Consider the following 25998-nt stretch of genomic DNA (forward strand, 5'->3'; position numbering starts at 1 on the left):
ACACGCTAATAAAGAAACCAGCGTTTTAACCCACTTGGCCACGCGGGCCATCCACTCTAATGACTTTCACCTTCCCTGTCTTGGCTGGCTGGAGGGGCGGGGAACTGGACAATAAGGAGGAGGACCAAAGAGGGGCCTGCTTGAATAAAACAATGTAGCAATTGATGTGAGGCCTCGCCTTGCTCCCACTCCCCAGCGATCCTATAGGCGAGGTCTCAGTGACTTCTCCTGCCCATTGCTCCGTTTTCTTGTCCATTACGTGCTATCTCTCCGCCTCTCCTTATTTTTTTCCTTCTCCTTCTCCCCTCTTCCCCTTTTTTCCAACTCCGTGTCATTTCCTCCTTGCGCTAGCTCAATGCCAGATGGTCTCCAGCCTAGAGAGTAGGCGGAGCAGGGAGGTGCGGGGTGGAGGAGCTGGAGGGCGATCCTGGCGGAGCTGTTTCAGGCGGAGGCAACGAAGACCCCTAGGAAAAGAAGCCCATCGGTTCCTGAGCCAAGCCAAGGATGGAGAACCAGCCTGGGTCCTTCCAGTACGTCCCAGTGCAGCTGCAAGGGGGGGCCCCCTGGGGCTTCACCCTTAAGGGGGGTCTGGAACACTGCGAGCCACTCACAGTGTCTAAGGTAAGAGCTGGCGGCTCTGTCCCGGTGGCGCCCAACTTTGAATGCGCAAGCTGGAGCCTGGGGCCGCCGTGGAACTGGGCCCTCAAACCAATTCTGAAGCTCGGCCTGAGCTGGGGGTGAATTCCCCCTAGACGGGCATGAGCAGCGCGGCGCGGTCTTGCCAGCGGCCCAGGCGCAGACACCAGTCACTGAAAGGGGACTGAAACACCAGACGAGAGTATGGCTGGCCCCATGCTAGAGCCCTGCGGTGGAGACACACTCGGGAGGGCTCTGAGGCAGCCTTTGCTCCCCCACGCAGGGGTGGCTGCTCTCCTCAGTTTGGGCTGGAGGAAATGGCAGCTGTGAAGGTTTCATCCTTGGAGGCCCCTCGCCCCTGCAGGACAGTGAGTGGCTGAAGGGACAAGCAAGAAAGCTTGGCAGCTCTCTTGGCAGCTCTGGCCCCTCCAGCGGCCTATGGGCAGTCCCGCCAATGAAGGTTGCAGGGAGAGGGTCGGGTGTGAGAAAGGAGATGGGAGGCTTTGGTGACTTTTCTCAGTCTCACTCCTCACCGCCTGGACGCTCGCACACCCATTCAGCTAGCAGGGCTTGCTGTGGCTGGATCGGTTCGAAATTTCCCTGCCTCCGGAGTCCTGCCCCAGCGCAAGCGAGATTTCCTGCATGTTGAGAAGTGCGGAGAGAACTTCTGTGCGGTGGAACTCGGCTGTGCTGGAGCTGCCACTGCAGCCGCTGCCTCGGCCGCCTCCGCCTCCGCGGTCAGGGTTTGTTTGTTTTAGGAGGATGTGATGTGCTGGAAGCCAAGTTACAACAGCAGACAGGAGAGAGGAGCTCTCCCAAGTGCTCAGGAACTCCCAAAAGGAACCGCCTAAGTAGGGGTGAGGATGGGGGGAGGGAGTAGGGGACGCTGGAGCTGTTACAGGGAAGAGACTCGTGGGAAGTCTGACCCTGAGACGCCAGATTGCCGAAGGAACAAACTTCACAACTTTATTTCCCCCCTCTTTTTTTTTTTGCTTCTATTAAATTCTCAAATCCGAAAGCTCTCCCTCCTCCAACCCACTCAAATTGATGTTGAAGTTGTAGATGTGGGTTTGGGCTGGAGATAAGGAACGTGTAACTTCTCATTGGGGAACACATGTCACTTTTTGTTTTGTTTTTAACATTGGTCACGTCTCAGCAGAGGTGTTCACCAAATGCCGCCTGCACTGACTAACCTGTGCTGCTTTCGCTTTGCATTGGAGCTGCTGGTAAACTTGTAGGGTTCTTCAGGCCCTGGGACAACACTCTTAGTAACTCTGGGGCGCCCATGCAATGGTGTACCAACCAGCTTGAGCAGTTTGAGGTATGCTGAGGCAACGTTTTGGAGGACTGGCATGGGAAACCAAGGCTCTTTAATTTCCCCAAACACCAATAACAGCCTAGATCCTCATCTAGCACCTCCTACTCCCATACTTGTCATGTATTTCTAAGAGGCCTGAGATGCTTTTATCACCCATCCCACATCCCCTCCTAAGGTACTCTACCTCCAGTGTTCTCCACCTAGAATTTTTTACGGCTTAATGAACTTTTTTTTTTTTTTTAACAAAAACACTCTCAAACAACCCCTTTGGGGAGGAGAATCCCAGCCTTCAGGAATTAATTTTAATCAAACTTTCCCTCATTTCCCCCCTCTTTCCACCAAGGTCACAATATGATATGCAGCCCTCATTTGTCTGGCGTTGCCCTGGTGGTATAGTGGTTAAAGCACTCGGCTGCTAACCAAAAGGTTGGCGGTTTGAATCTACCAGCTGCTCCTTGGAAACCCTCTGGGGCAGTTCTACTCTGTCCTATAGGGTTGCCATAAGTCAGAATTGACTCGACATCAACAGGTTTTATTATCTGGCAGTTCCTCACTTTTTTTTTCTCTCCACACCACCCACAGAATTTCCGCAGTTGGCCTAGACAACCTGCCTTGGGAAAGGTCATTTTTCACCTTTGCCCGGGGCTGACCCATGCTGAGAGGCACCCCATAGAGTGCTTGCTGCTACGGTCCCAGGTTATTTTGTGAGCCAGTGCAAGTATGGCAAGGGGTGTTACTAAGTACGGGGCAGCTAGCAATTTGTGGTCTGGTTGGGGAATTATTTGAGGGTAGATGAGGGTTTTACTTGGCCAAGCTGTTGAGAAAGTGCCTCATGTGTTGAGAGGCAGGGTGCTTTTTAATGATTCCTTTTCCACTGAATGATCAATTATTACATGCATTTATATAAGAAGGCTCATTATTATAAGAAGTCTCATTATTACATGCATTTGGGTATATAGGGAGTGAAATCACGTCTAGCATCCCTTCCAAATAGCCTGGCTCCTTAAACGAAAGCCAAAGATAACCGGGTTAACACCAACATTATATATAGAGGCCGTAGTATTTTTTAAGTGCAATGGTTGCCTGTATTTTTTTCCCCTGCCAAAACACTCTGGTTTTTTTTAACTCTTTTTCCTTTTCCTACTTTAGTTTTTGTTTCCTTTTATGCTTCAGAACAATACATATTTCTTCTTAAAAATAGTGTTCTCAGTCTGCACACTTTGGCAGGAGTGCTGTGGAGGGTAGTAAAAAGAGAATTGGACTTGCAGATCTGAAACTTGTGTTCTCATCCTTGCTCTGCCACTAGTTAGCTCTGGGTTCCTGGGTCTGTCACTTGCCCTCTCTGGGCCTAGATGTCCCCATGTCTAAAATGAGATTCAACTGAATGGTCTTTAAATGAGACCATGACAATCTAGTAGCCAATACTTTATGCTAGCTCTGGCCCTTTTCTCCCCACAGGGGTTGTTTACTGAGAAGGATGATGCTTTCTTTCATTTTCATAGTGCTGTTGCTTACAGTGTGCTTCCACATTCCTTATTTCATTAGCTACCCTGTGAGGCATTCAGAGAAGGCTGTGGAAAAACTGATGCTGTGATGCATTCAGTAGTTTGCCTTAGGTGTATCATATGGTGAATCAGTGGTAGGCTCAGCCAAACCAAACACATTGCCATCAAGTTGATTCCAACTCGTAGCCATCCTAAAGGACAAAGTAGAACTGCCCTATAGGGTTTCCAAGCCTGTAGCAGGCTGCCACATTTTTTTCCTAAGGAGTGTCTGGTGGGTTTGAACCACTGACTTTTTGATTAGCAGCCGAGAGTTTTAACCACTGCTCCACCTGGGCTCCTTGGTAGGCTCAAGTCTATTGCATTTACTTACCACTTACAGAGTATTTCTTGGTTCTTCTGGTGGTACCATGGTTTGTGAAGGAGCATGGGGCAAAAGCTTTCAGTTACATATCCAGTCTTAGCAGCCTCCCACACCAGTGACCCTTTCCATGCCAGCCTGTGGTTGAACAAATAGGTGAGGGCTGGGCTGTAGGTATGCTCTGATGGGATCTGGGCTCAGGGTGCAGGAGAAGACAATTTTGGTGACTCCAAATTACTTGTGAAGATCTCAAGTCAGGCAGAGAGAGAGGTAGAATACAAGAGCTATGGTGGGAAAATGTTGGGAAACCTCCACTGGTGTTATGGGAAGAAACAAGCAATTTGGGTCTGGGATGATATGGTGTACATGCTTGGAGATATCTTGTGGAACAGACAGAGATATCTTGTGGAACATACAGAGACATTTGAGGAATGGGGGAATTTGAGATAAAAGTGATTGGTGGGAAAAGAAAGAATGGAGTGTAAAGATCTAGCTCGTATTTGTCAAGGGAGGAACTTTAGACTAGGAAAATAACCATGTTGGGGGAATCATCATTTCCTGCTGTCTTCTGTGATTTCCTTGAATGTGGGAATTTAGCTGCCCAATTTATGATGACTGGTATAATCTCCTCTGGCAGTCAAGTGACAAAGAAAGAGGAAGTATTTTTAAAAAGAAACTATTGATTATCCCAAGTGTTTAAGGATGGTTTATGGTTTCCCCATGCATTGTGGTGTTCTTAGTGAGATCATGAGAACAAGTAAAAGAAATATGACCTGTGAGAGAATTCGGCCTGTGACTTTGGTGTTATTACAGTAATTCCTTTGGCTAGAGTTTTATACTACCTCATTGACCCAAGAAGCCTGTCAGGATGAAATGGGGATATTTTCCTCATCAGAACTGGCTTTTCTGCTACCTGGGGATCTACCTCTGCAATGTAGACAGTCGTCCATGAAGTTGGCTCTCTGCCTTGAAAAGGATCCTCTTTGGGGATGGGTGACTTTTCCAGGGGTTTGGCACCAATGAATCTGCATCAAATAACAGGTTGTATCCTCCTGTGAGGTGTGTGTGAGTGTGTGTATGAGAGAGAGAGAGAGAGGGAGATAGAGAGAGAGAGAGAGAAAGGGAGATAGAGAGAGAGAGAGAGGAGGGAGGGAGAGGAAGAGAGAGAGATTCTGAGCTGGAATGTGAGACTGTTATACTCATTTTGAGTTCTTGGAACTGTGCCTTGAGATTGACTGAGGGTGAAGAAAAGAAAGGGTGACCAGTGAGGGATGTGGAAAGAGGAGGAGGAAAATCGGGGTGGAGAGGACAAGACAGGGCAGAAGACAGCCTCACCTTACTTATTTGTCTGTTTCCTGGCCGTTTTTTGGTGGGAGTTTCCATCTGACACAGTGAGGAAATAGGGGATGGTTGCTACCCTAGAGGGAGTCCCTGGGTGGCAAAAACAGTTAAGTGCTCAACTACTAGCCAAAAGGTTGGCGGTTGGAACCTACCCAGAGGCATTTCAGAAGAAAGCCCTGGTGATCTGCTTTCAAAAGGTCACAGCTTTGAAGACCCAATGCAGCAGTTCTACTCTGAGCACATGGGGTCCTCATGAGTTGGAAATGACTGTACAGTAACTAATAACAACTATCCTAGAGCAAAGCAGAATGAATGGGAAGTGGGTAGCAGGAGGAGAAAGAAGCTTTATTCCCTCTACTTAATGGTCCTACACTATGTTGCTATGTCATTTTACCCTTTCTATATCCAAGTCCCTATCTGCAAAATAGGGGTAGGTATACCTGTTGTTGTGTACCATCAAAGTCAATTCTGACTCATAGAGACTCTGTAGGACAGAGTAGAATTGTCCCATAGGGTTTCCTAGGCTGTAATCTTTATGGGAGCAGATTGCTAGGTCTTTTCTTCTGTGAAACAGCTGATGAGTTCAAACTGCCAGCCTTTTGGTTAGCAGCTGAATGCTTAACCATTGCACCACCAGGGCTCCTAGGTATACCTACTCCACCTCTATTATCATAGATAATGTGAAAATGAATTAGGTAAGCTCTAATATTTTTCTAATATTGTTGGTTGTCCTTAGCCTAAGAAAATGGTGTTACTAAGCTAACCCTGGCAGGGCATGCTCTTTGTTTTCAGCCCCTCTTTCAATCCCACTCTGACCTTATTTTTAGAAGAAGCAGACAAAGAGCCCCTTGAGATTTCAAGGGGCGGAGCAAAGTCAGATTGAGGTTGTCTTGTGTGTGGTAGTAAATTTGGCTCCAATTTTGAGTTGTTGTTGGGTCCAGAGGTAGTGTTATATGATAAGTGACGGTTTCTGTGAAACTATCTTAGCTGTGTTACAGGCTGGGCTCATGCCCCAGACCAGGGGCTGGCACTCACAAGGGGACTTTCATGGAGTGTACTTTTGGGAGATTAGTCTAGCCTGGTCACTTATCTCTTCCTTACCTCTGCTTCTAGAACCAGCAAAGGTCTACATTGCCTCAGTTTCCCAACTTGCTTCCTCCTCCCAGAAACTAGAGGATATTTGGGGGTGTGGGGTAGGTATTCATCCAGGGAAATATAAAGAAAATGGGAGGGAGGTGAAGCAAGAAGGGTAGGTGGTATGCATGATAACCCTTGGCTGAGCTTTGGGTACTGTCATGGATTAATTTATGTCCCCTCAAAGATGTGTGTATCAATCTGGCTGGGCCATGATTCCCAGAATTCTGTGGTTGTCCTCCATTTTGTGATTGTAATTTTATGTTAGAAAGTATTAGGGTGGGATTGTAACACCCTTACCAGGTCACATCCCTGATCCAATGTAAAGGGAGTTTCCCTGGGGTGTGGCCTGTGCCACCTTTTCTCTCTCAAGACATAAAAAGGAAAGGGAAGCAAGCAGAGAGTGGGGGACCTCATACCACCGAGAAAGCAGCACCCTGAGCAGAGCGTGTCCTTTGGACCTGGAGTCCCTGCACCTGAGAGGCTCCTCGACCAGGAGAAGATTAAGGGCAAGGACCTTCCTCCAGAGCTGACAGAGAGAGAAACCCATCCCCTGGAGCTGATGCCCTGAATTTGGACTTTTAGCCTACTTTACTGTGAGGAAATAAATTTCTCCTTATTAAAGCTATCCACAGCAGCACTAAATGACTAAGACAGGTACACACTACTTTTGGCCTTGCTGGGCTGTCATAATTACCTAATACCCTTTTCATATCCACACGTATTCCCCCAGAAGTGAAAAAGGTCAGACCTGTTAGAGGAATTTCCCTCTCCAAAAACTCAAAGAAAATAACTCATCTCTAGCTGGAAGACACTTGAGCATTGTCCCATAAAAAAAAAATGGTTTCCCCCCTTACTCCTTCTAACCCCCTCCACAGGAATTTCATTAAAGAGAAAAGAGAGACTCAGACTTGAGATTAGTGGTTATGGTGTGATTATCTGGAGGGATCATCAAGATTTTTATAGTTAGTCTTGTTCAGACAGGGAGAAAGAGATGCTATCCATCTGAGAAAAGTTAATGAAAAACAGCAAAGATTACGTGAAGGGCTGCTCTCATTACCCACCCTCCATACCCTGAAGCACCAAAAGGCAGACCAATCTCAGGGCTGCTAGCCTGATGCTGTTCTTGGAGGAGACCTAGAACTATAGAATCTCAGAGTGAGGAGAGCCTTTTGGAAGTCACCTAGTCTTAATCTTAACCAATGCATGAATCTCTTGTGCAATATCCCTGAGCTTGTTCTTCTATGGTCATAAGGGAGCTCACTCACTTCTAAGCCAGCCCATTTCATCCTTGGAAAGTTTTGACTGTGGACAGCTTTTGTTGAGCTGTAATCATTCTTTCTGTACCTACCATCCATGGGCCCTAGTTCTACCTTCTGAGACCACAGAGAACAAGATGCTTTCACTGTCCCAGGACATCCCTTGGGAGGTCTGAAAACAGAGACTATGTCCCTTTGTCTCACTTTTCTAAGCTAAAGAGCCCTAACTCTTTCAACTGTTCTTTACAGAATCTGGGTTCCAGACTCTCCTCCTGTCTTCTACTTCTGCTCTATATACACTCTAGCTTGTCCATTTCCCCTTGATGTATGTAGCCCAAAGCTGACTATAATAATGGAAGAGGATCTGGCCAAAGTTTCATAGGGCCATTAAAAAAAAATGCCCCTGAAGACCACTTTAACTCTTGCCTGTGATCATGCCATACCAAGACCTTATGTCAAACAAAAGCGTTTTAATGGAAGTACCTGTGCTGCTGCTAAGCCATGTCTTCCCAAGGCCTGTATGTAGGCATCCGAGATAGCCACAAAATAGATTTGGGAAGGACACATTTCACCAACTATTATTCCTATAGACTTGCTTCTGCCCCTAGTCCAAGCCAGCCTTGGAAAATGTGTTCTGGAGGAGATGAGAGAGAAAACATAACCCCTGACCTCAGGAGCTTATATTTTTGTACAAAAGGGTTATTAGTTTACATAGATGGAATTTGTATAACCGAAGAAAGAAGTAGCACTTAATGATTAGTATCAAAGTCACAACTCTATAGCTTCAAACCAGTGCCCCTCTCCCCCCACTCCTGGCTTGAAGTTTGTAGGAGTAACCTCTCTGAATTTAATTTTCCTCTTCTGGGAAAAATAGGTGTCTCCAAGATTGAAGATGCTAACCATATGTGACATACAAGCAGACTCCAACTTATAGAGCCATTAAGTAGGAATATAGAGCTAGCAGTCTCTTCCACCATCCCCCTGTCAGATTTCTATCTCCCTGCACACTGCCATTGGCACTGACTTTTTCAAGCTCCTGCTGTTGCTGCCATCTCTGGGTCCTGGGGTCTTCTGTTTGTACCTGAAATACCAACCCAGAGTCACTTCTGCTGGAGGTCTTGCATCCACAGCCTTATCCCTCCAGTGTCCCCACACCCATAATTTGTCACCTGAGCTAGAAAAAAAAAATCTTTCATTGCTACTAGAGCTCTATTCAGAGTGGGTTAGAATGGAAGTTAATTCTCATTATTACTGAAAGTGTGGGATTTGGGGAAGAGAGAGTTGAAGTCTAAGAAACAGATCCCTACTGACACAATGTTATTGATAGTGGTTAGGTTCAGAACAGTTCTGGAGAGACTTATTTATCATAATCTGTAGTATATGACTGATGATATTATATAATCTAACCACCATTTATAATATTGTATCTACAGGAAAGTGTATTCAAAACTCCAAGCTTCTCATTTACAAAAGATACTCTTGGAAAATAATCCATTTAAAAGTTAGGGACAACAAATGCTCTGGAGAGCTCTGTTACGCAGATCTGGCTGAGTTTGGGTTTCTACTACCATCAGCGTTCAAGGTGCTCATCTCCTTGATTCTGGACCAGATGTGTGTGTATGTGTGTGGCATATGTGTGGTTAAATTTCTCTCTGAAACTGAACTCCAGGTTTATCTGACAGTTATCTGGTATCAACAAGTGACCCTTTTATATTGATTATGTTGGTACCTGGATCACTTTTACTTAGCTTCTTTGGAGCCAATCTTTTGTCTCCTGTTGCTCTCTTGAAATGTTCCCTTCATACAGCTTTCATTTAAGTCATTAATGAATAAGTTAAGATACTATGTTTCCTGCCTAAAGACTGTGCTGCAAGGACTGGGATTGGGTAGGAGTTTGTCTCCTTATGCCCCTTTGCCCCATCCAATGCAAATAGACCAAGTGGAAGGATTGTCTTATGCATTAGTTTTGCAGGGGATGATACATTCTCCACATCACACTGGCGTGTTTACTTGGACACATAGCCATCCTGGAATTATGCTGGATGTTACAAGGACCAAGATGACTGTGTTTCTTAAAGTGGGCCCTAACTACTCTCCTTTGACTTCATCCCACCCCCATCTCTTTCAGTGTGAGTCTGTGACTATGCTGTATCACAGAGTGAGCACTGCCTAGTAGCAACGGAGACACATTCTCCATGCATCCAGTCTGCCTTTCTTTCATGTTCAGTTTTTGGTTCCCAGCCCCTACCTACCAGCACCTGTTGCTTGAGGCCTACGTTTTGGACTATTTTATTCAAGTGCCATTGCCTCTTTGTTCATTCATTAGCGCCCTGTCCTCTGTCCACAACCCAACTTTTTTTCTTCAACGGTCACAGTGGCCCCTTTTAATCTGTTGTACCAGTTTTGCCATCTTGACTTAGCCATGCATGGGGGTGGGGAGAATAAGAGAAACACAGAAATTAAGTTTGATAAGATTTGAAGGCACTTAGGAAATTGATAGCAGAATCAGGGGAAAAAATTCTCACACTGTATTTCTCTCTATCCTGTTTCAGTGGAGGGTGGGACCTTGTTGCATTCCTTAAACTCTCTTATCAACTTGCTGAGTAATCTTCCCATGTGACTTCACCTTTCTGTGCCTTCCTGTTTCTTCTCAGGCTCTCCTATGAGTAGTTTCTGCTTTATTGTAGGGGGTGCTACAAGGGCCAGGATCCTCACCTGGTCTAGGCTATGAAAATGTGAAAGCTGACTGACAGCAGGCAGTTCTTACAGTGCATTGCTTTTCTGCACACTAGTATTTCCTGTCTTGCCAGAAGTGGCTATTTCCTGGTATGTTCTCAGGAACTGCATGCCACATGGTCTGTTAACTTTCACTCAAGTCTTTTAATGTTACATCTAGGAGGAATGTAGGAGGTGGGACTAATTTGACAGGATCAAGGGTTAAGGTAAGTGAAGGACAGACCCTTTGTAGTGTCTTCTTGCCCCCACCGTAACGCCACTCAGCAGATTCCCAGCTGTATATTCCCTTCTTTCCTAAGCCTCTGGCAGGGAAGTTTTGAATGATTCTCCTATATTGCTTTTCACAGTCCGTCAGAAATTGATTTTTCTTTTGGGGGAGGGGGTTCGGGTGAGATGGAATAGAGCTGCAAGTAAATCTGGTTCAACAAGTTATTCTGGCACAGGGTTAAGAGTCTCATGGCTGCAGCCCCATCTTTGCTCATAAGAGGATAACAAGCTAAAGCCTTGTCTTTGTTCGGTTGCTTTGCTATTTTCCCTCTCTTTTTGTGTTTGGTGTAATTAAAAGACCCCTTGAAAACTTCTAAAAGGTAGGTAGCTTTTGATGGCAGCTTATCTCTGGTAAGAGGGTAAGTGATGACATCTTGGAGCCTTAGGGGATAAGTATCAGGTCTTGACACTCATGTTCCTTGGAGGCCTTGACTGAGAGTTTGGGTCTCTGTAGCAATTAAAATGCACAATCAGGGAGGATCAAGACAACTGACTGAAAAGTGGATCACACAAGGACCTGGCTATTCTAATTGTATGCATGTGCCTCACTGAGTGGAGGCAATTTAGTTGGGGCTGGATGTCAGCAACCTCTTGAACTCAAAGGGTGGTCGATGCCTGGATATGGTGAGATAGGAGAGACAGTAGTGAGACAACCAGTTTTTGTGTTTGTGTGTGTGCGTGTGCTTTAGGTGAAGGTTTACAGCTCAAGTTAGTTTTGCATACAAAAATTTATATACACATTGTTATGTGACCCTAGTTGCTATCCCTATAATGTGACTATACATTCCTGCTTTTTCACCCCAGATTAAGCACACTCTTCACGAACATCATTATATGTCTTATAGGCCAGTCTACTCTTTGTCTGAAAAGTTGGCTTCAGGAATGTTTTAGTTCTGGGTTACCAGAAAGTCCAGGGGCCATGTCTTCTGGGGTTCTTCCAGTCTCAGTCAGATCATTAAGTCTGGCCTTTTTTACTAGAGTTTGATTTCCTGCTTTTCTCCTGTGCTTCTCTGTTGTGTTCCCTGTCAGGGTGGTCATTAGTGGTAGCTGGGTACCATCTAGTTCTTTTGGTCTCAGGCTGGTGGAGTTTTGGGTTTATATGGACTCTTTTGTCTCTTTGGCTAATATTTTCCTTGTGTCTTTGGTGTTCTTCTTTCTTCTTTGGTAGGTTGGAACCAATTGTTGCATCTTAGATGGCTGCTCACTAGCTTTTAAGACCCCAGACACCACTCACCAAAGTGGGATGCAGAACATTTTCTTAATAAACTTTGTTGGAGGCCACCAGTTTTTTAAGAGGACCCTGCTATGTGGCAAATACTGCTCCTTCTAGGTATTTTATGTGTATTCTCATTTAATCTTTACAGTAACCCTTTGAGGTAGATATTAATGTACCCATTGTGCAGATGAAGAGACTGAAGCTCAGAAGAGATTAAGACTCTAAGTCACACAGTAAGTGAAGAGCTGGCATTAACATTTACTTCTGTCTGACTCCAACTCCTAGGCTCTTTCCACAGTATTATGTTTGCATAAATGAAAGAGAGAGGAAGAAAAAAAGTAAGAAAAGGGAATTGGATAAGAATACAAGGGAAAAAAAAAACAGGGAGAGAGCGAAAGAAAGGGAAATGTAATTAAGTGTTGAAACTGGTAATATTACCAATATTTGCCTGTCAATGGTCAGGGCCAAAGGAAGGTTTTTGTTTGTTATGTTCTAAATCTAAATCAGAGTGTCTTAGTCTGGGTTCTCCAGAGGAACAAAACCAGTGAAGCGTATATTATAGAGAGAAATTTACTTCAAGAAAATGGCTCACACAATTGTAAGGAAATTGCTCACGTGAATATAGGGGCTGGCAAGTTCCAAACAGGTCAGGCAACAGGCTGGAGGCCTCTGCTGGCTTATGTCCCAAGAACCAGAAGTCAGACGCTAAAAGAATTGCAGGGTTGAGAGAGAGAACGCTTGAGAGAGGAAGCTTTACCAGGACATCCACTTATATACTGGGTGCAGGTCACAACCCCAAGGAAACTCACCTTTCTACTAATTGGCTGCTCACATCAGATCAAAAAATGAAGGATGATTACAACATAGATTCTGCCAAACCACTGAGAATCATAGCCTAGCCAAGTTGACACATAACATTAGTGTAACCATGACACAAGGTAAGGGGGCTGTGCTAGGATTCCAAAGACCTGAAGTTTAGTCTTAGCTTTGCTACTCATTTCCCTCTCTGCAACTCAGTTTTCTCATTTGCAAAATGAAAATAATAAAACTTGCACTGTTTTTTTCAGTAGGGAGGGAGATTCATTTTATCTCATATAAATACTGAGGGTAGTGGTGGTTCAGTGGTAGAGTTCTCACCTTCCTTGCAGGAGACCTAGGTTAGATTCCCAGCCAATGCACCTCATGTGCAGACACCACTCATTTGTCAGTGGAGACTTGTGTGTTGCTACGATGCTGAATAGGTTTCAGCAGAGCTTCCAGACTAATATAGACTAGGAAGAAAGGCCTGGCAATCCACTTCTGAAAATCAGCTAATGAAAACTCTATGGATCGCAACATTCCAATCCACAACCAATTGTGAGGATGGTGCAGGACTGGGCAGCATTTCATTCCATTGTGACTTGACAGCAACTAACAACAACACGTAAATACTCGATGTGTATGTGATTTAAGGAAGAAATTAAAAGCATTTCACAAATGTCCCTTATTAAACATTCTTTTAAGATAATTTTGAACTTAAATAATTAAGTATATGAAGTTACCAAATCATTCCAAGACTTGGCGAATTTGGGAGTTGTGTGAAATGGCAGGACACCTTTAATGTGATGTCTGCCGCTGCTGTGATCAGGTTGGAAGACCATAGGTGATCTTCTGACTAATATCTGAACAGCCAATACTTTACAAAGCTATTCAAAACCTTGTTTGGCATTTCTAATAGCTCTCAGTTAAGCCTCCAGCCAATCAGTCAACACATATTTGTTAAGCACTTTGTAAAGAGACTTGGAGCCCTGATGGCAGCAGCAGTTGTTAAGAGCTTGGCTGCTAACGAAAAGGCCAGCAGTTTGAATCTGCCAGCTGCAATTTGAAAACCCTATGGAGTAGTTCTACTCTGTCCTATAGGATCACTATGAATCGGAATCAACTCAATGGCAAGGGGTTTGGTTTGGCTGTAAAGTGCCTAACCCTAAAATAGAGAGTATAATAAACAGCCACCTTGGGAGATGTTGTCTCTGGATTCTCAAAGCGATTACAGTGTTGTAGAAGAGAGGTATTACTGCAAGTCTAAGAAACAAAAAGCTTTAAGTGCTTTTTATTTAGTGGGAAGAGATTTCATTACGGACTGATGTGGTCAGAGAGCTTTGTAGAAAAAAGAAGGATCGAAGCTAGGCCTTGAGAGATATAAAGGATTTAGGTAGCCTGGGAAGGAAGGAATGCATTCATTCCAGTTAGTCCAAGTACTGCAAGTTCAAAAGACACAAAACAAACCGGAGACTGAGGGCAGTTTGTCCACCCCACAGTAAGCTAACAACATAAGGTACCCAAGGGCAGGGCATGTGTTTTTGGTTCATTTATGCACTTATTAGTTCATTCATTAATTTTATTGAGTGCCTGTTAAAGAAGCTGGGCTATTCTTCCTATGGCCCATGAAACCCTAGCAAAGAGCTCTATAAATGTTGCTTTTATTTATTTTCTAAGAAAAGCTTTTATAGTGCTTACCTTGGACCAGGTACTGGTTTTTAAACTTAATACATATTAAATTATTTATTAACCCCATTTTATAGATGAGGGTCTCAGTTACCTAGTGCTGCTATAACAGAAGTACCACAAGTGGATGGCTTCAACAAACAGAAGTTTATTCTTTCATTCTAGTAGGCTAGAACTCCGAATTCAGGGCATCAGCTCCAGGGGAAGCCTTTCTCTCTCTGTTGGCTCTGCAGAAAGTCTTCCCCTGGTCTAGAAGTGTTTCAGAGCAGGGACCATAGGTCCCTCCACTCCCAGCTCTGCTTTCTTGGTGGTAGGAGGTCCCACTCCCCTCTGCCTGCTTCTCTCTTTTGTATCTCAAAAGAGATTGACTCAAGACACAACTTAATCTTGTAGATTGTGACCTGCCTCATTAACATAACTGCCGCTAATGCTGCTTATTAACATCGTTGTTGTTCTTAGGTGCCCTCGAGTCTGTTGCAACTCATAGCGACCCTATAGGACAGAACAGAACTGCCCAATAGAGTTTCCAAGGAAAGGTTGGTAGATTTGAACTGCTAACCTTTTGGTTATCAGCCAAGCTCTTAACCACTATGCCACCAGGGCTCCGTTAACATCATAGAGGTTAGGATTTAAAACACATAGGAAAATCACATCAGGTGACAAAATGTTGGACAATCACACAATACTGGGAAATACGGCCTAGCAAAGTTGCACACATTTTTGAGGGACACAATTCAATCCATAACATTCCACCCTTTGGCCCCCCCAAATTCATGTCCTTGCCACATATTCATGTTCACCCCATCATATCATAGCAAATGTCTTAAATCAACTCCAAGTCCAAAATGCAAAAATTTCATCTGTGAAATCTAGAATACAAGTTAACTGCTTCCAAAGTACAATGGTGGAATAGGCACAAGCTAGACATTTCCATTACAAACTGGAGAAATTGGAACGAAAGGAGGGATAACAGGCATCACGCAAGTCAGCAAAACACATTACATTAGCTCTCAAGGCTTGAAAATAATCCTCTGTTCTCTGAGACCATTTAGGCAATGGCCCTGCCCTCCAGAATCTTAAGTATTGACCATACTCTCCGGGTTCTGAGTGGAGGCCCCTCAGCCCTGGGCTTCAACTGTGCATTTCAGACCCACTGGAATGGCAACTCTGCTCCCTCAAATTTGGTCAGCCCCATTCTCCTAGTCCATCTGAGTGGCAACTGCACCCTTTGAGACCCCAGAGGTCTGCCCTGCTAGGGCAAGTGTTCCAAAGCTATGTATGTAGCTCCATCAGTAAGTGCCTGGAGGCACTCCACTCTTCCAGGAAGCCTCCTGAGCAAAGGCACTCAGCTATCTCACTCTGTGGATGGGCTCCAGCACCATCTCTTACTAGTCTTCTGCTTCTGCTGGTGCTTCTCACTGCCTGCTCCATCCCCAGTGTAACAGTTCTCCTCAGTTCCTTCTGAGTCCTCACCAGAATTTTCTTTGATGTCCATAATTTCACCAAGAATCTCTTCAAGGCAATCTTAAAACTCTTCCAGCCTCTATCCATTCACAGTTTCAAAGCTACTTCCACATTTTAGGTATCTGTTAGAGCAGCACCCCACTCTTGGTACCAAATTCTGTCTTAGTTATCTAGTGCTGCTACAACAGAAATACCACAAGTGGATAGCTTCAACAAACAGAAGTTTATTCTCTCACAGTCTAGTAGGCTAGAAGTCCAAATTCAGGGCATCAGCTCCAGGTGAAGGCTTTCTCTCTCTGTCAGCTCTGGGGGAAGGTCTTTTGTTGTCAATTTTCCACTGGTCTAGAAACATCTCAGCATAGGGACCCCAGGTCCAAAGGATGCACTCCGCTCCCGGCTCTGCTTTCTTGGTGGTAGGCAGTCTCCACGTATCTCTGCTTGCTTCTTTTTTTTATATTTCAAAAGAGATTGACTTAAGATACAATTTAATCTTGTATGTCGTGTCCTGCCTCATTAACATAACTTCCTCTAATCCTGCCTCATTAACATTATAGAGGTAGGATTTACAACACATAGGAAAATCACATCAGATGACAAAATGGTAGACAGTCACACAATACTAGGAATATTGGCCTAACCAAGTTGATGCACATTTTTGGGGGACACAATTCACAATTCAATCCATAACAATGAGGAAACTGAAGCACACAGTGGTAACTTACCCAATGTCACACTGCTTGTGTGACTGAATAAATAAGTTAATTAATGGAGCTCTGTTTGATTGTTGCAGAGTTACAAAATGTAAAGGTGAATGGATTTGAACCTGGTATTCTTTTTTTATAGTACTTTAGATGAAGGTTCACAGAACAAACTTGTTTCTCATCAGACAGTTAGTACACACATTGTTCTATGACATTGGTTAACAACCCCACGACATGTCAACACTCTCCCTTCTCAACCCTGTGTTCCCTATTACCAGCTTTCCTGTTCCCTCCTGCCTTCCAGTCCCTGCCCCAGGGCTGGAGCACCCCTTTATTCTTGTTTTGTTCCATGGGCCTGTTCAATCTTTGGCTGAAGGATGAACCTCAGGAGCAACCTCATTACTGAGCTGAAAGGGTGTCCGGGGGCCATAATCTCAGGGTTTCTCCAGTCTCTGTCAGGCCAGCAAGTCGAACCAGGTATTCTTGAGAACCCAGAACTGGGCTAAAGAATCAGGTAGAAATAGGTAGCCATTTTGTTGATTTGGAGGATTAGAGTTAGGTAGAAATAGGTAGCCATTTTGTTGATTTGGAGGATTAGAGTTAGTGTACTAAAAATAAAGCACCTAGAATAGTAGCAAGACCAGAATTGAACAATAGATAGGAAGGGGCAATTTGAAGGGACAAACCCAGGGTCAGTCACTGTGGCAATGTGATGACTATTCTTATACGTTAGCAGTTGCCAGAATAATAGCAGTAATATGTACCATATGGATCTGGAGGAATGAAGAAGGAGTCAGAAACAAATCCAACATTTCAAATCTGGAAGGCTCTCAGTGGTGATAGGAGCTGGAAGCAGGAACCAGTTTTCCTTCAGTTTTAGATCTTTTGACACTGAGGTGTCTGTAGGACAATCAACAAGCTGCAAAGGCAGATCAAAAAAAAAAAAGGTTTATTTATGGCCACTTATCAGGTAAAACAACGAATCATTATTTTAGGAACATAATGGTCAATGCAGACAATTTACTAATCTGCTGATTGTTGTGAAAATTAGTTAATTGCCAGATAAACTCATGCCCAAACAGACCTTGGAATGGACCTGCTTTTTTTTTTTTCTCTCTCTCTCTCTTTTTATTTTATTTATTTATTTATTTATTTTTAATTTTTATTAAGCTTCAAGTGAACATTTACCATTCCAATCAGTCTGTCACATGTAGGTTTACATACATCTTACTCCCTTCTCCCACTTGCTCTCCCCCTATTGAGTCAGCCCTTTCAGTCTCTCGTTTCGTGCCAATTTTGCCATCTTCCCTCTCTCTCTATCTTCCCATCCCCCCTCCAGTCAAGAGTTGCCAACACACTCTCCAGTGTCCACCTGATTTAATTAGCTTACTCTTCATCAGTATCTCTCTCCCCCCCACTGACCAGTCCTTTTCATGCCTGATGAGTTGTCTTCGGGGATGGTTCCTGTCCTGTGCCATCAGAACTTCTGGGGAGCATTGTCTCTGGGATTCCTCTAGTCGCAATCATACCATTAGGTGTGGTCTTTAATGAGAATTTGGGGTCTGTATCCCATTGGTCTCCTGCTCCCTCAGGAGTTGTCTGTTGTGCTCCCTGACAGGACAGACATCGATTGTGGCCGGGCACCAACTAGTTCTTCTGGTCTCAGGATAATGTAGGTCTCTGGTTCATGTGGCCCTTTCTGTCTCTTGGGTTCTTAGTTGTCATGTGACCTTGGTGTTCTTCCTTTGCCTTTGCTCCCGGTGGGTTGAGACCAATTAATGTATTTTAGATGGCCGCTTGTTGGCATTTAGGACCCCAGGCGCCACAATTCAAAGTGGGATGCAGAATGTTTTCATAATAGAATTGTTTTGCCCATTGACTTAGAAGTCCCCTCAAACCAAGTTCCCCAGACCCCAGCCCCAGCTTCGCTGACCTTTGAAGCTTTCATTTTATCTCGGAAACCTCTTTACTTTTAATCCAGTCCAATTAGGCTGACCTTCCTTGTTTTGAGTGTTGTCTTTCCCTTCACCCAAAGCAGTTCCCATCTACAGATTGATCAAAAAAAAAACCTCTCCCTCCTTCCCTCCCTCCCCCCTTTGTAACCGCATAAGTATGTGTTCTTCTCCGTTTTTTCTATTTCTCAAGATCTTATATAGTGGTCTTATACAATATTTGTCCTTTTGCAACTGACTCATTTCGCTCAGCATAATGCCTTCCAGATTCCTCCATGTTATGAAATGTTTCAGAGATTCGTCACTGTTCTTTATCGATGCGTAGTATTCCATTGTGTGAATATACCACAATTTATTTACCCATTCGTCCGTTGATGGACATCTTGGTTGCTTCCAGCTTTTTGCTATTGTAAACAGAGCTGCAATAAACATGGGTGTGCATATATCTGTTTCTGTGAAGGCTCTTGTATCTTTAGGGTATATTCCGAGGAGTGGGATTTCTGGGTTGTATGGTAGTTCTATTTCTAACTGTTTAAGATAACGCCAGATGGATTTCCAAAGTGGTTGTACCATTTTACAATCCCACCAGCAGTGTATGAGAGTTCCAATCTCTCCGCAGCCTCTCCAACATTTATTATTTTGTGTTTTTTGGATTAATGCCAGTCTAGTTGGTGTGAGATGGAATCTCATCGTAGTTTTAATTTGCATTTCTCTAATGGCTAATGATCGAGAGCATTTTCTCATGTATCTGTTGGCTGCCTGAATATCTTCCTTAGTGAAATGTGTGTTCATATCCTTTGCCCACTTCTTGATTGGGTTGTTTGTCTTTTTTGTGGTTGAGTTTTGACAGATTCATGTAGATTTTAGAGATCAGGCGCTGGTCTGAGATGTCATAGCTGAATATTCTTTCCCAATCTGTAGGTGGTCTTTTTACTCTTTTTGTGAAGTCTTTAGATGAGCATAGGTGTTTGATTTTTAGGAGCTCCCAGTTATCTGGTTTCTCTTCATCATTTTTGGTAATGTTTTGTATTCTGTTTATGCCCTGTATTAGGGCTCCTAGGGTAGATCCTATTTTTTCTTCCATGATTTTTATCGTTTTAGTCTTTATGTTTAGGTCTTTGATCCACTTGGAGTTAGTTTTTGTGCATGGTGTGAGGTATGGGTCCTGTTTCATTCTTTTGCAAATGGATATCCAGGTATGCCAGCACCATTTGTTAAAAAGACTATTATTTCCCCAATTGACTGACACTGGTCCTTTGTCAAATATCAGCTGCTCATACGTGGATGGATTTATATCTGGATTCTCAATTCTGTTCCATTGGTCTATGTGCCTGTTGTTGTACCAGTACCAGGCTGTTTTGACTACTGTAACTATATAATAGGTTCTGAAATCAGGTAGGGTGAGGCCTCCCACTTTCTTCTTATTTTTCAGTAATGTTTTGCTTATCCGGGGGTTCTTTCCTTTCCATATGAAATTAGTGATTTGTTTCTCTATCCCCTTAAAGTATGACATTGGTATTTGGATTGGAAGTGCGTTATATGTATAAATGGCTTTTGGTAGAATAGACATTTTTACTATGTTAAGTCTTCCTATCCATGAGCAGGGTATGTTTTTCCACCTAAGTATGTCCTTTTGAATTTCTTGTAGCAGAGTTTTATAGTTTTCTTTGTATAGGTCTTTTACATCCTTGGTAAGATTTATTCCTAAGTATTTTATCTTCTTGGGGGCTACTGTGAATGGTATTGATTTGGTTATTTCCTCTTCGGTGTTCTTTTTGTTGATGTAGAGGAATCCAAGTGATTTTTGTATGTTTATTTTATATCCTGAGACTCTTCCAAACTCTTCTATTAGTTTCAGTAGTTTTCTGGAGGATTTCTTAGGGTTTTCCATGTATACGATCATGTCATCTGCAAATAGTGATAGCTTTACTTCCTACTTACCAATCTGGATACCCTTTATTTCTTTGTCTAGCCTAATTGCTCTGGCTAGGACCTCCAGCACAATGTTGAATAAGAGTGGTGGTAAAGGGCATCCTTGTCTGGTTCCCGTTCTCAAGGGAAATGCTTTCAGGTTCTCTCCATTTAGAGTGATATTGGCCATTGGCTTTGCATATATGCCCTTTATTATGTTGAGGAATTTTCCTTCAATTCCTATTTTGGTTAGAGTTTTTATCATAAATGGGTGTTGAACTTTGTCAAATGCCTTTTCTGCATCTATTGATAAGATCATGTGGTTTTTATCTTTTGTTTTATTTATGTGATGGATTACATTAATGGTTTTTCTGATATTAAACCAGCCTTGCATACCTGGTATAAATCCCACTTGATCAGGGTGTATTATTTTTTTGATGTGTTGTTGGATTCTATTGGCTAGAATTTTGTTGAGGATTTTTGCATCTATGTTCATGAGGGATATAGGTCCAAAATTTTCTTTTTTTGTAATGTCTTTACCTGCTTTTGGTATCAGGGAGATGGTAGCTTCATAGAATGAGTTGGGTAGTATTCCGTCTTTTTCTATACTTTGAAATACCTTCAATGGTAATGGTGTTAAGTCTTCTCTGAAGGTTTGGTAGAACTCTGCAGTGAAGCCATCTGGGCCAGGACTTTTTTTTTGTTGGAAGTTTTTTGATTACCGTTTCAATCTCTTTTTTTGTTATGGGTCTATTTAGTTGTTCTACTTCTGAATGTGTTAGTTTAGGTAAGTAGTATTGTTCCAAGAATTTATCCATTTCTTCTAGGTTTTCAAATTTGTTAGAGTACAATTTTATGTAGTAATCTGATATGATTCTTTTGATTTCATTTGGTTCTGTTGTGATGTGGTCCTTCTCGTTTCTTATTCGGGTTATTTGTTTCCTTTCCTGTTTTTCTTTAGTCAGTCTAGCCAGTGGTTTATCAATTTTGTTAATTTTTTCAAAGAACCAGCTTTTGGCTTTGTTAATTCTTTCAATTGTTTTTCTGTTCTCTAATTCATTTAGTTCAGCTCTAATTTTTATTATTTGTTTTCTTCTGGTGCCTGATGGATTCTTTTGTTGCTCACTTTCTATTTGTTCAAGTTGTAGGGACAGTTCTCTGATTTTGGCTCTTTCTTCTTTTTGTATGTGTGCATTTATCGATATAAATTGGCCTCTGAGCACTGCTTTTGCCGTGTCCCAGAGGTTTTCATAGGAAGTATTTTCATTCTCGTTGCTTTCTAAGAATTTCCTTATTCCCTCCTTGATGTCTTCTATAACCCAGTCTTTTTTCAGGAGGGTATTGTTCATTTTCCAAGTATTTGATTTCTTTTCCCTAGTTTTTCTGTTCTTGATTTCTAGCTTCATTGCCTTGTGGTCTGAGAAGATGCTTTGTAATATTTCGATGTTTTGGATTCTGAAAAGATTTCTTTTATGACCTAATATGTGGTCTATTCTAGAGAATGTTCCATGTGCGCTAGAAAAAAAAGTATATTTTGCAGACATTGGGTGGAGAGTTCTGTATAAGTCAATGAGGTCAGGTTGGTTGATTGTTGTAAGTAGGTCTTCCGTGTCTCTATTGAGCTTCTTACTTGATGTCCTGTCCTTCTCCGAAAGTGGTGTGTTGAAGTCTCCTACTATATATGTGGAGGTGTCTATCTCACTTTTCAATTCTGTTAAAATTTGATTTATGTATCTTGCAGCCCTGTCATTGGGTGCGTAAATATTTAATATGGTTATGTCTTCCTGATCAATTGTCCCTTTTATCATTATATAGTGTCCTTCTTTATCCTTTGTGGCGGATTTAAGTCTAAAGTCTATTTTGTCAGAAATTAATATTGCTACTCCTCTTCTTTTTTGCTTATTGTTTGCTTGATATATTTTTTTCCATCCTTTGAGTTTTAGTTTGTTTGTGTCTCTAAGTCTAAGGTGTGTCTCTTGTAGGCAGCATATAGATGGATCGTGTTTTTTTATCCAGTCCGTGACTCTCTGTCTCTTTATTGGTGCATTTAGTCCATTGACATTCAGCGTAATTATAGATAAGTAAGTTTTTAGTGCTGTCATTTTGATGCCTTTTCATGTGTGTTGTTGGCCATTTTTCCACATGCTTTTTTGTGCTGAGACGTTTTTCTTAGTAGCTTGTGAGATCCTCATTTTCAGAATGTTTAACTTTGTGTTTATTGAGTCGTTACGTTTTTCTTGGCTTTTTTCTTGAGTTATGGAATTGGTATTCCTTTTTGTGGTTACCTTTTTATTTACCCCTATTTTTCTAAGTAAAAACCTAACTTCTATCCTTCTATTTCGCCTTGTATCACTCTCCATCTGGCAGTTCAATGCCTGCTATATTTAGTCCCTCTTTTTGATTATTGTGATCGTTTATCTATTGATTTCCATGATTTCCTGTTGTGTGTATTATTTTGTTTATTTATTTATTTTTTAGAATTAATCTTACTTTGTTTTTGTGCTTTCCCTATTTGAGTTGCGTTGATATCAGGACGTTCTGTTTTGTGACCTTGTATTGTGCTGGTACCTGATATTATTGGTCATCCGGCCAAACAATCTCCTTTAGCATTTCTTGCAGTCTTGGTTTAGTTTTTGCAAATTCTCTAAACTTGTGTTTATCTGTAAATATCTTAATTTCTCCTTCCTATTTCAGAGAGAGTTTTGCTGGATATATGATCCTTGGTTGGCAGTTTTTCTCCTTCAGTGCTCTGTATACGTCGTCCCATTCCCTTCTTGCCTGCATGGTTTCTGCTGAGTAGTCTGAACTTATTCTTATTGATTCTCCCTTGAAGGATACCTTTCTTTTCTCCCTGGCTGCTTTTAAAATTTTCTGTTTATCTTTGGTTTTGGCAGGTTTGATGATAATATGTCTTAGTGTTTTTCTTTTTGGATCAATCTTAAATGGGGTTCGATGAGCATCTTGGATAGATATCCTTTCGTCTTTCATGATGTCAGGGAAGTTTTGTGTCAGGATTTCTTCAACTATTTTCTCTGTGTTTTCTGTCCCCCCTCCCTGTTCTGGGACTCCAATCACTTGCAAGTTATCCGTCTTGATAGAGTCCCACATGATTCTTAGGGTTTCTTCATTTTTTTTAATTATTTTATCTGATTTTTTTTCAGCTATGTTGGTGTTGTTTCCCTGGTCCTCCAGAAGTCCCAGTCTACATTCTAATTGCTCGAGTCTGCTCCTCTGACTTTCTATTGCTTTGTCAAATTCTGTAATTTTATTGTTAATCTTTTGGATTTCTACATGCTGTCTCTCTATGGATTCTTGCAACTTATTAATTTTTCCAGTATGTTCTTGAATAATCTTTTTGAGTTCTTCAACAGTTTTATCAGTGTGTTCCTTGGCTTTTTCTGCATTTATCCTAATTTCATTTGTGATATCTTTAAGCATTCTGTAAATTAGTTTTTTATATTCTGTATCTGATAATTCCAGGATTGTATCTTCATTTGGGAAAGATTTTGATTCTTTTGTTTGGGGGGTTGGAGAAGCTGTCATGGTCTGTTTCTTTATGTGGTTTGATATGGACTGCTGTCTCCGAGCCATCACTGGGAAACTAGATTTTCCAAGTAGTCGGCTAAAAAAAAAATGCAGTCAGATCCCTATCTGAATTCTCCCTCTGGCTCCGGGTATTCGGATGTTAATGGGGTCGCCTGGGGAGGGTGGGGGAGGGATCTGAGAGCTAGGAGTGTAGCACCACAGAATATAGAGCTGAACACCGCGTTCACGCTCCGCCCCCGTTTGCCAAAATCCGGGCTGGACGGGTCCCTGGCTAGGACACTGCTTTCCTTGCTCGGAAACCAGTCACTTCCTCCTGGGGACTTCTCCCTCCAGTGCGTGGCACCGCTCGTGGGCACTGGGTGGGCGTTTCCCGCAGGAACAGGTGGGCCCGCCCCCATGGTCTATTCAGGCGATTATAATTGGGTCCCATGGTCACGCCCCGCCCGTGCGCGTGCCAAAATCCCAGCGGGATGACTTCCGGGTTGAGACGCTGCTTTCCCCGTTCAGGAACCAGTCACTTCCTCCCGGGGACTTCTCCTTCCGGAGCGCCACACCTCTCGCGCGAACTGGGTTGGCGTCACTTGCACGGCCAGGTGGGCCCGCCCCCTGGGTCAATTCAGGGTAATAAAAATGGACCCCGCGCTCATGCCCCGCCCGCGTGCGCCCAGATCCCAGCGGAATGGCTCCCCGTCTGGGATGCTGCTTTCCCCGCTTTGAGACCAGATACTTCCGGGGATTTCTCCCTCTGGTGTGCCGTGCCACACGCGCAGACTGGGTGTGCGTCCTCCTGCACGAACGTGTGGGCCCCGCCCTGGGGTCACTTTAGGGAAATATAGTTGACCCCCCCCTCGAGCCCCGTCGGCTTCTCGCCTAACTCCCGGCGGGACGGCACCCCAGCTGGGACGCTGTTCTCCCCACTCCCAGATCAGTCACTGCCTCCCGGGTGCTTCTCCCTCTGGCTGCGCCTCTACGCCGCCCGCGCCAACCAGCTAGACTTCCTCCCGGGATGGGTTCGGGGGGGAAGGGGTGGGCCCCCTTTCTGTGCCGTCTGCCCCCCTGGGCTCTGCCCCAGATCGGGCTCCGAAGGTCACCTGCCTCGTACGCTGGCTCCTGGTTCTGAAAACGGTCGCTGTCTGCCCGTATTTGTTCGTTTTCTGTCTCTAAGTCTGTGCTTGTTGTTTAGAGTTCGTAGATTGTTATGTATGTGATCGATTCCCTTGTTTTTCCGAGTCTTTGTTGCAAGAGGGATCCGCAGTAGCGTCCACCTAGTCCGCCATCTTGGCCCTGCCCTGCTTTGTTTTTTAATGGGAATTTCTGGCCACAGCTTTGCCTTGTTATCTCCTCCAATGTTAGAGATGCCTAGTCATTTAGGTGTTACTGGCTTTAACTCTTTCTGTTACCTTAGTACTTTCAAGTGATGGGAAAGCCTAACAAACAAAACAGAGAGAAGAAACTGTCAAAAAGCCAGTTTTGAACATGAAGTTTGAAATGTTAAAATGGTTTGATGCTGATAAAAAAAAAAAACACAGTTGACTTGCCAAGATGTTTAGGGATTGCTTTCTGTATATGGGAAACCCTGGTGGTGTGGTTAAGTGCTACGGCTGCTGACCAAAAGGTCAGCAGTTTAAATCCACCAGACGCTCCTTGGAAACTCTATGGGGCAGTTCTACTCTGTCCTATAAGGTCTCTATGAGTCGGAATCGACTCGATGGCAACGGGTTTGTTTGTTTGCTTTTTTCTCTGTATGAAGAACTAAATGTGGAGACAGGCCTCAAATCCCCGAAGTTTCACGTCTGTATTGCATTTTTTACCATTAGCAGTTTTATACTCTCTGCACAGCTACCTCTTAGCTTGGCTGCTAACGCAGTTTGAATCCACCAGCCGCTCCTTGGAAACCCTATGGGGCAGTTCTACTCTGTCCTATAGGGTCCCTATGAGTTGGAATTGACTGGATAGCAATGGTGTGTTTATTTTGTTATAGTATGGTATTATTAATCTGTGAATATCATTATTAATATTTTTATAAAAGTCTTGATTCTTAAATATGACCTTTTTAAAAAACTTTGTCAAGTTGCAAGTGTGATTTCATTGCTTTCAGTTGTGTCCTTACTACACCTACACCCTGATTTTTATATTAAAATCAAGAAGAGATAGGAATTTACTTCACAAA

General features: G+C 43.2%; 1 protein-coding gene across 2 annotated transcripts in view; it reads left to right on the forward strand.

Moving 5' to 3' along the window:
* The first annotated feature begins 214 nt into the window (after positions 1-214).
* SHROOM4 (shroom family member 4) overlaps positions 215-25998 on the forward strand; it is a 435335-nt gene continuing 409551 nt past the window's right edge. The window contains exon 1 of one of the 2 annotated variants that reach the window (XM_049871854.1): positions 215-621. In XM_049871854.1, coding sequence (XP_049727811.1) covers positions 505-621 — 117 coding nt within the window. In that variant the 5' untranslated portion in view covers positions 215-504. The remainder of the gene's footprint in view (positions 622-25998) is intronic. The other variant, XM_049871856.1, reaches the window with a different exon arrangement.

This window comes from Elephas maximus, chromosome X (genome assembly GCF_024166365.1).
Source record: "Elephas maximus indicus isolate mEleMax1 chromosome X, mEleMax1 primary haplotype, whole genome shotgun sequence".
NCBI classification, from domain to species: Eukaryota; Metazoa; Chordata; class Mammalia; order Proboscidea; family Elephantidae; genus Elephas; species Elephas maximus.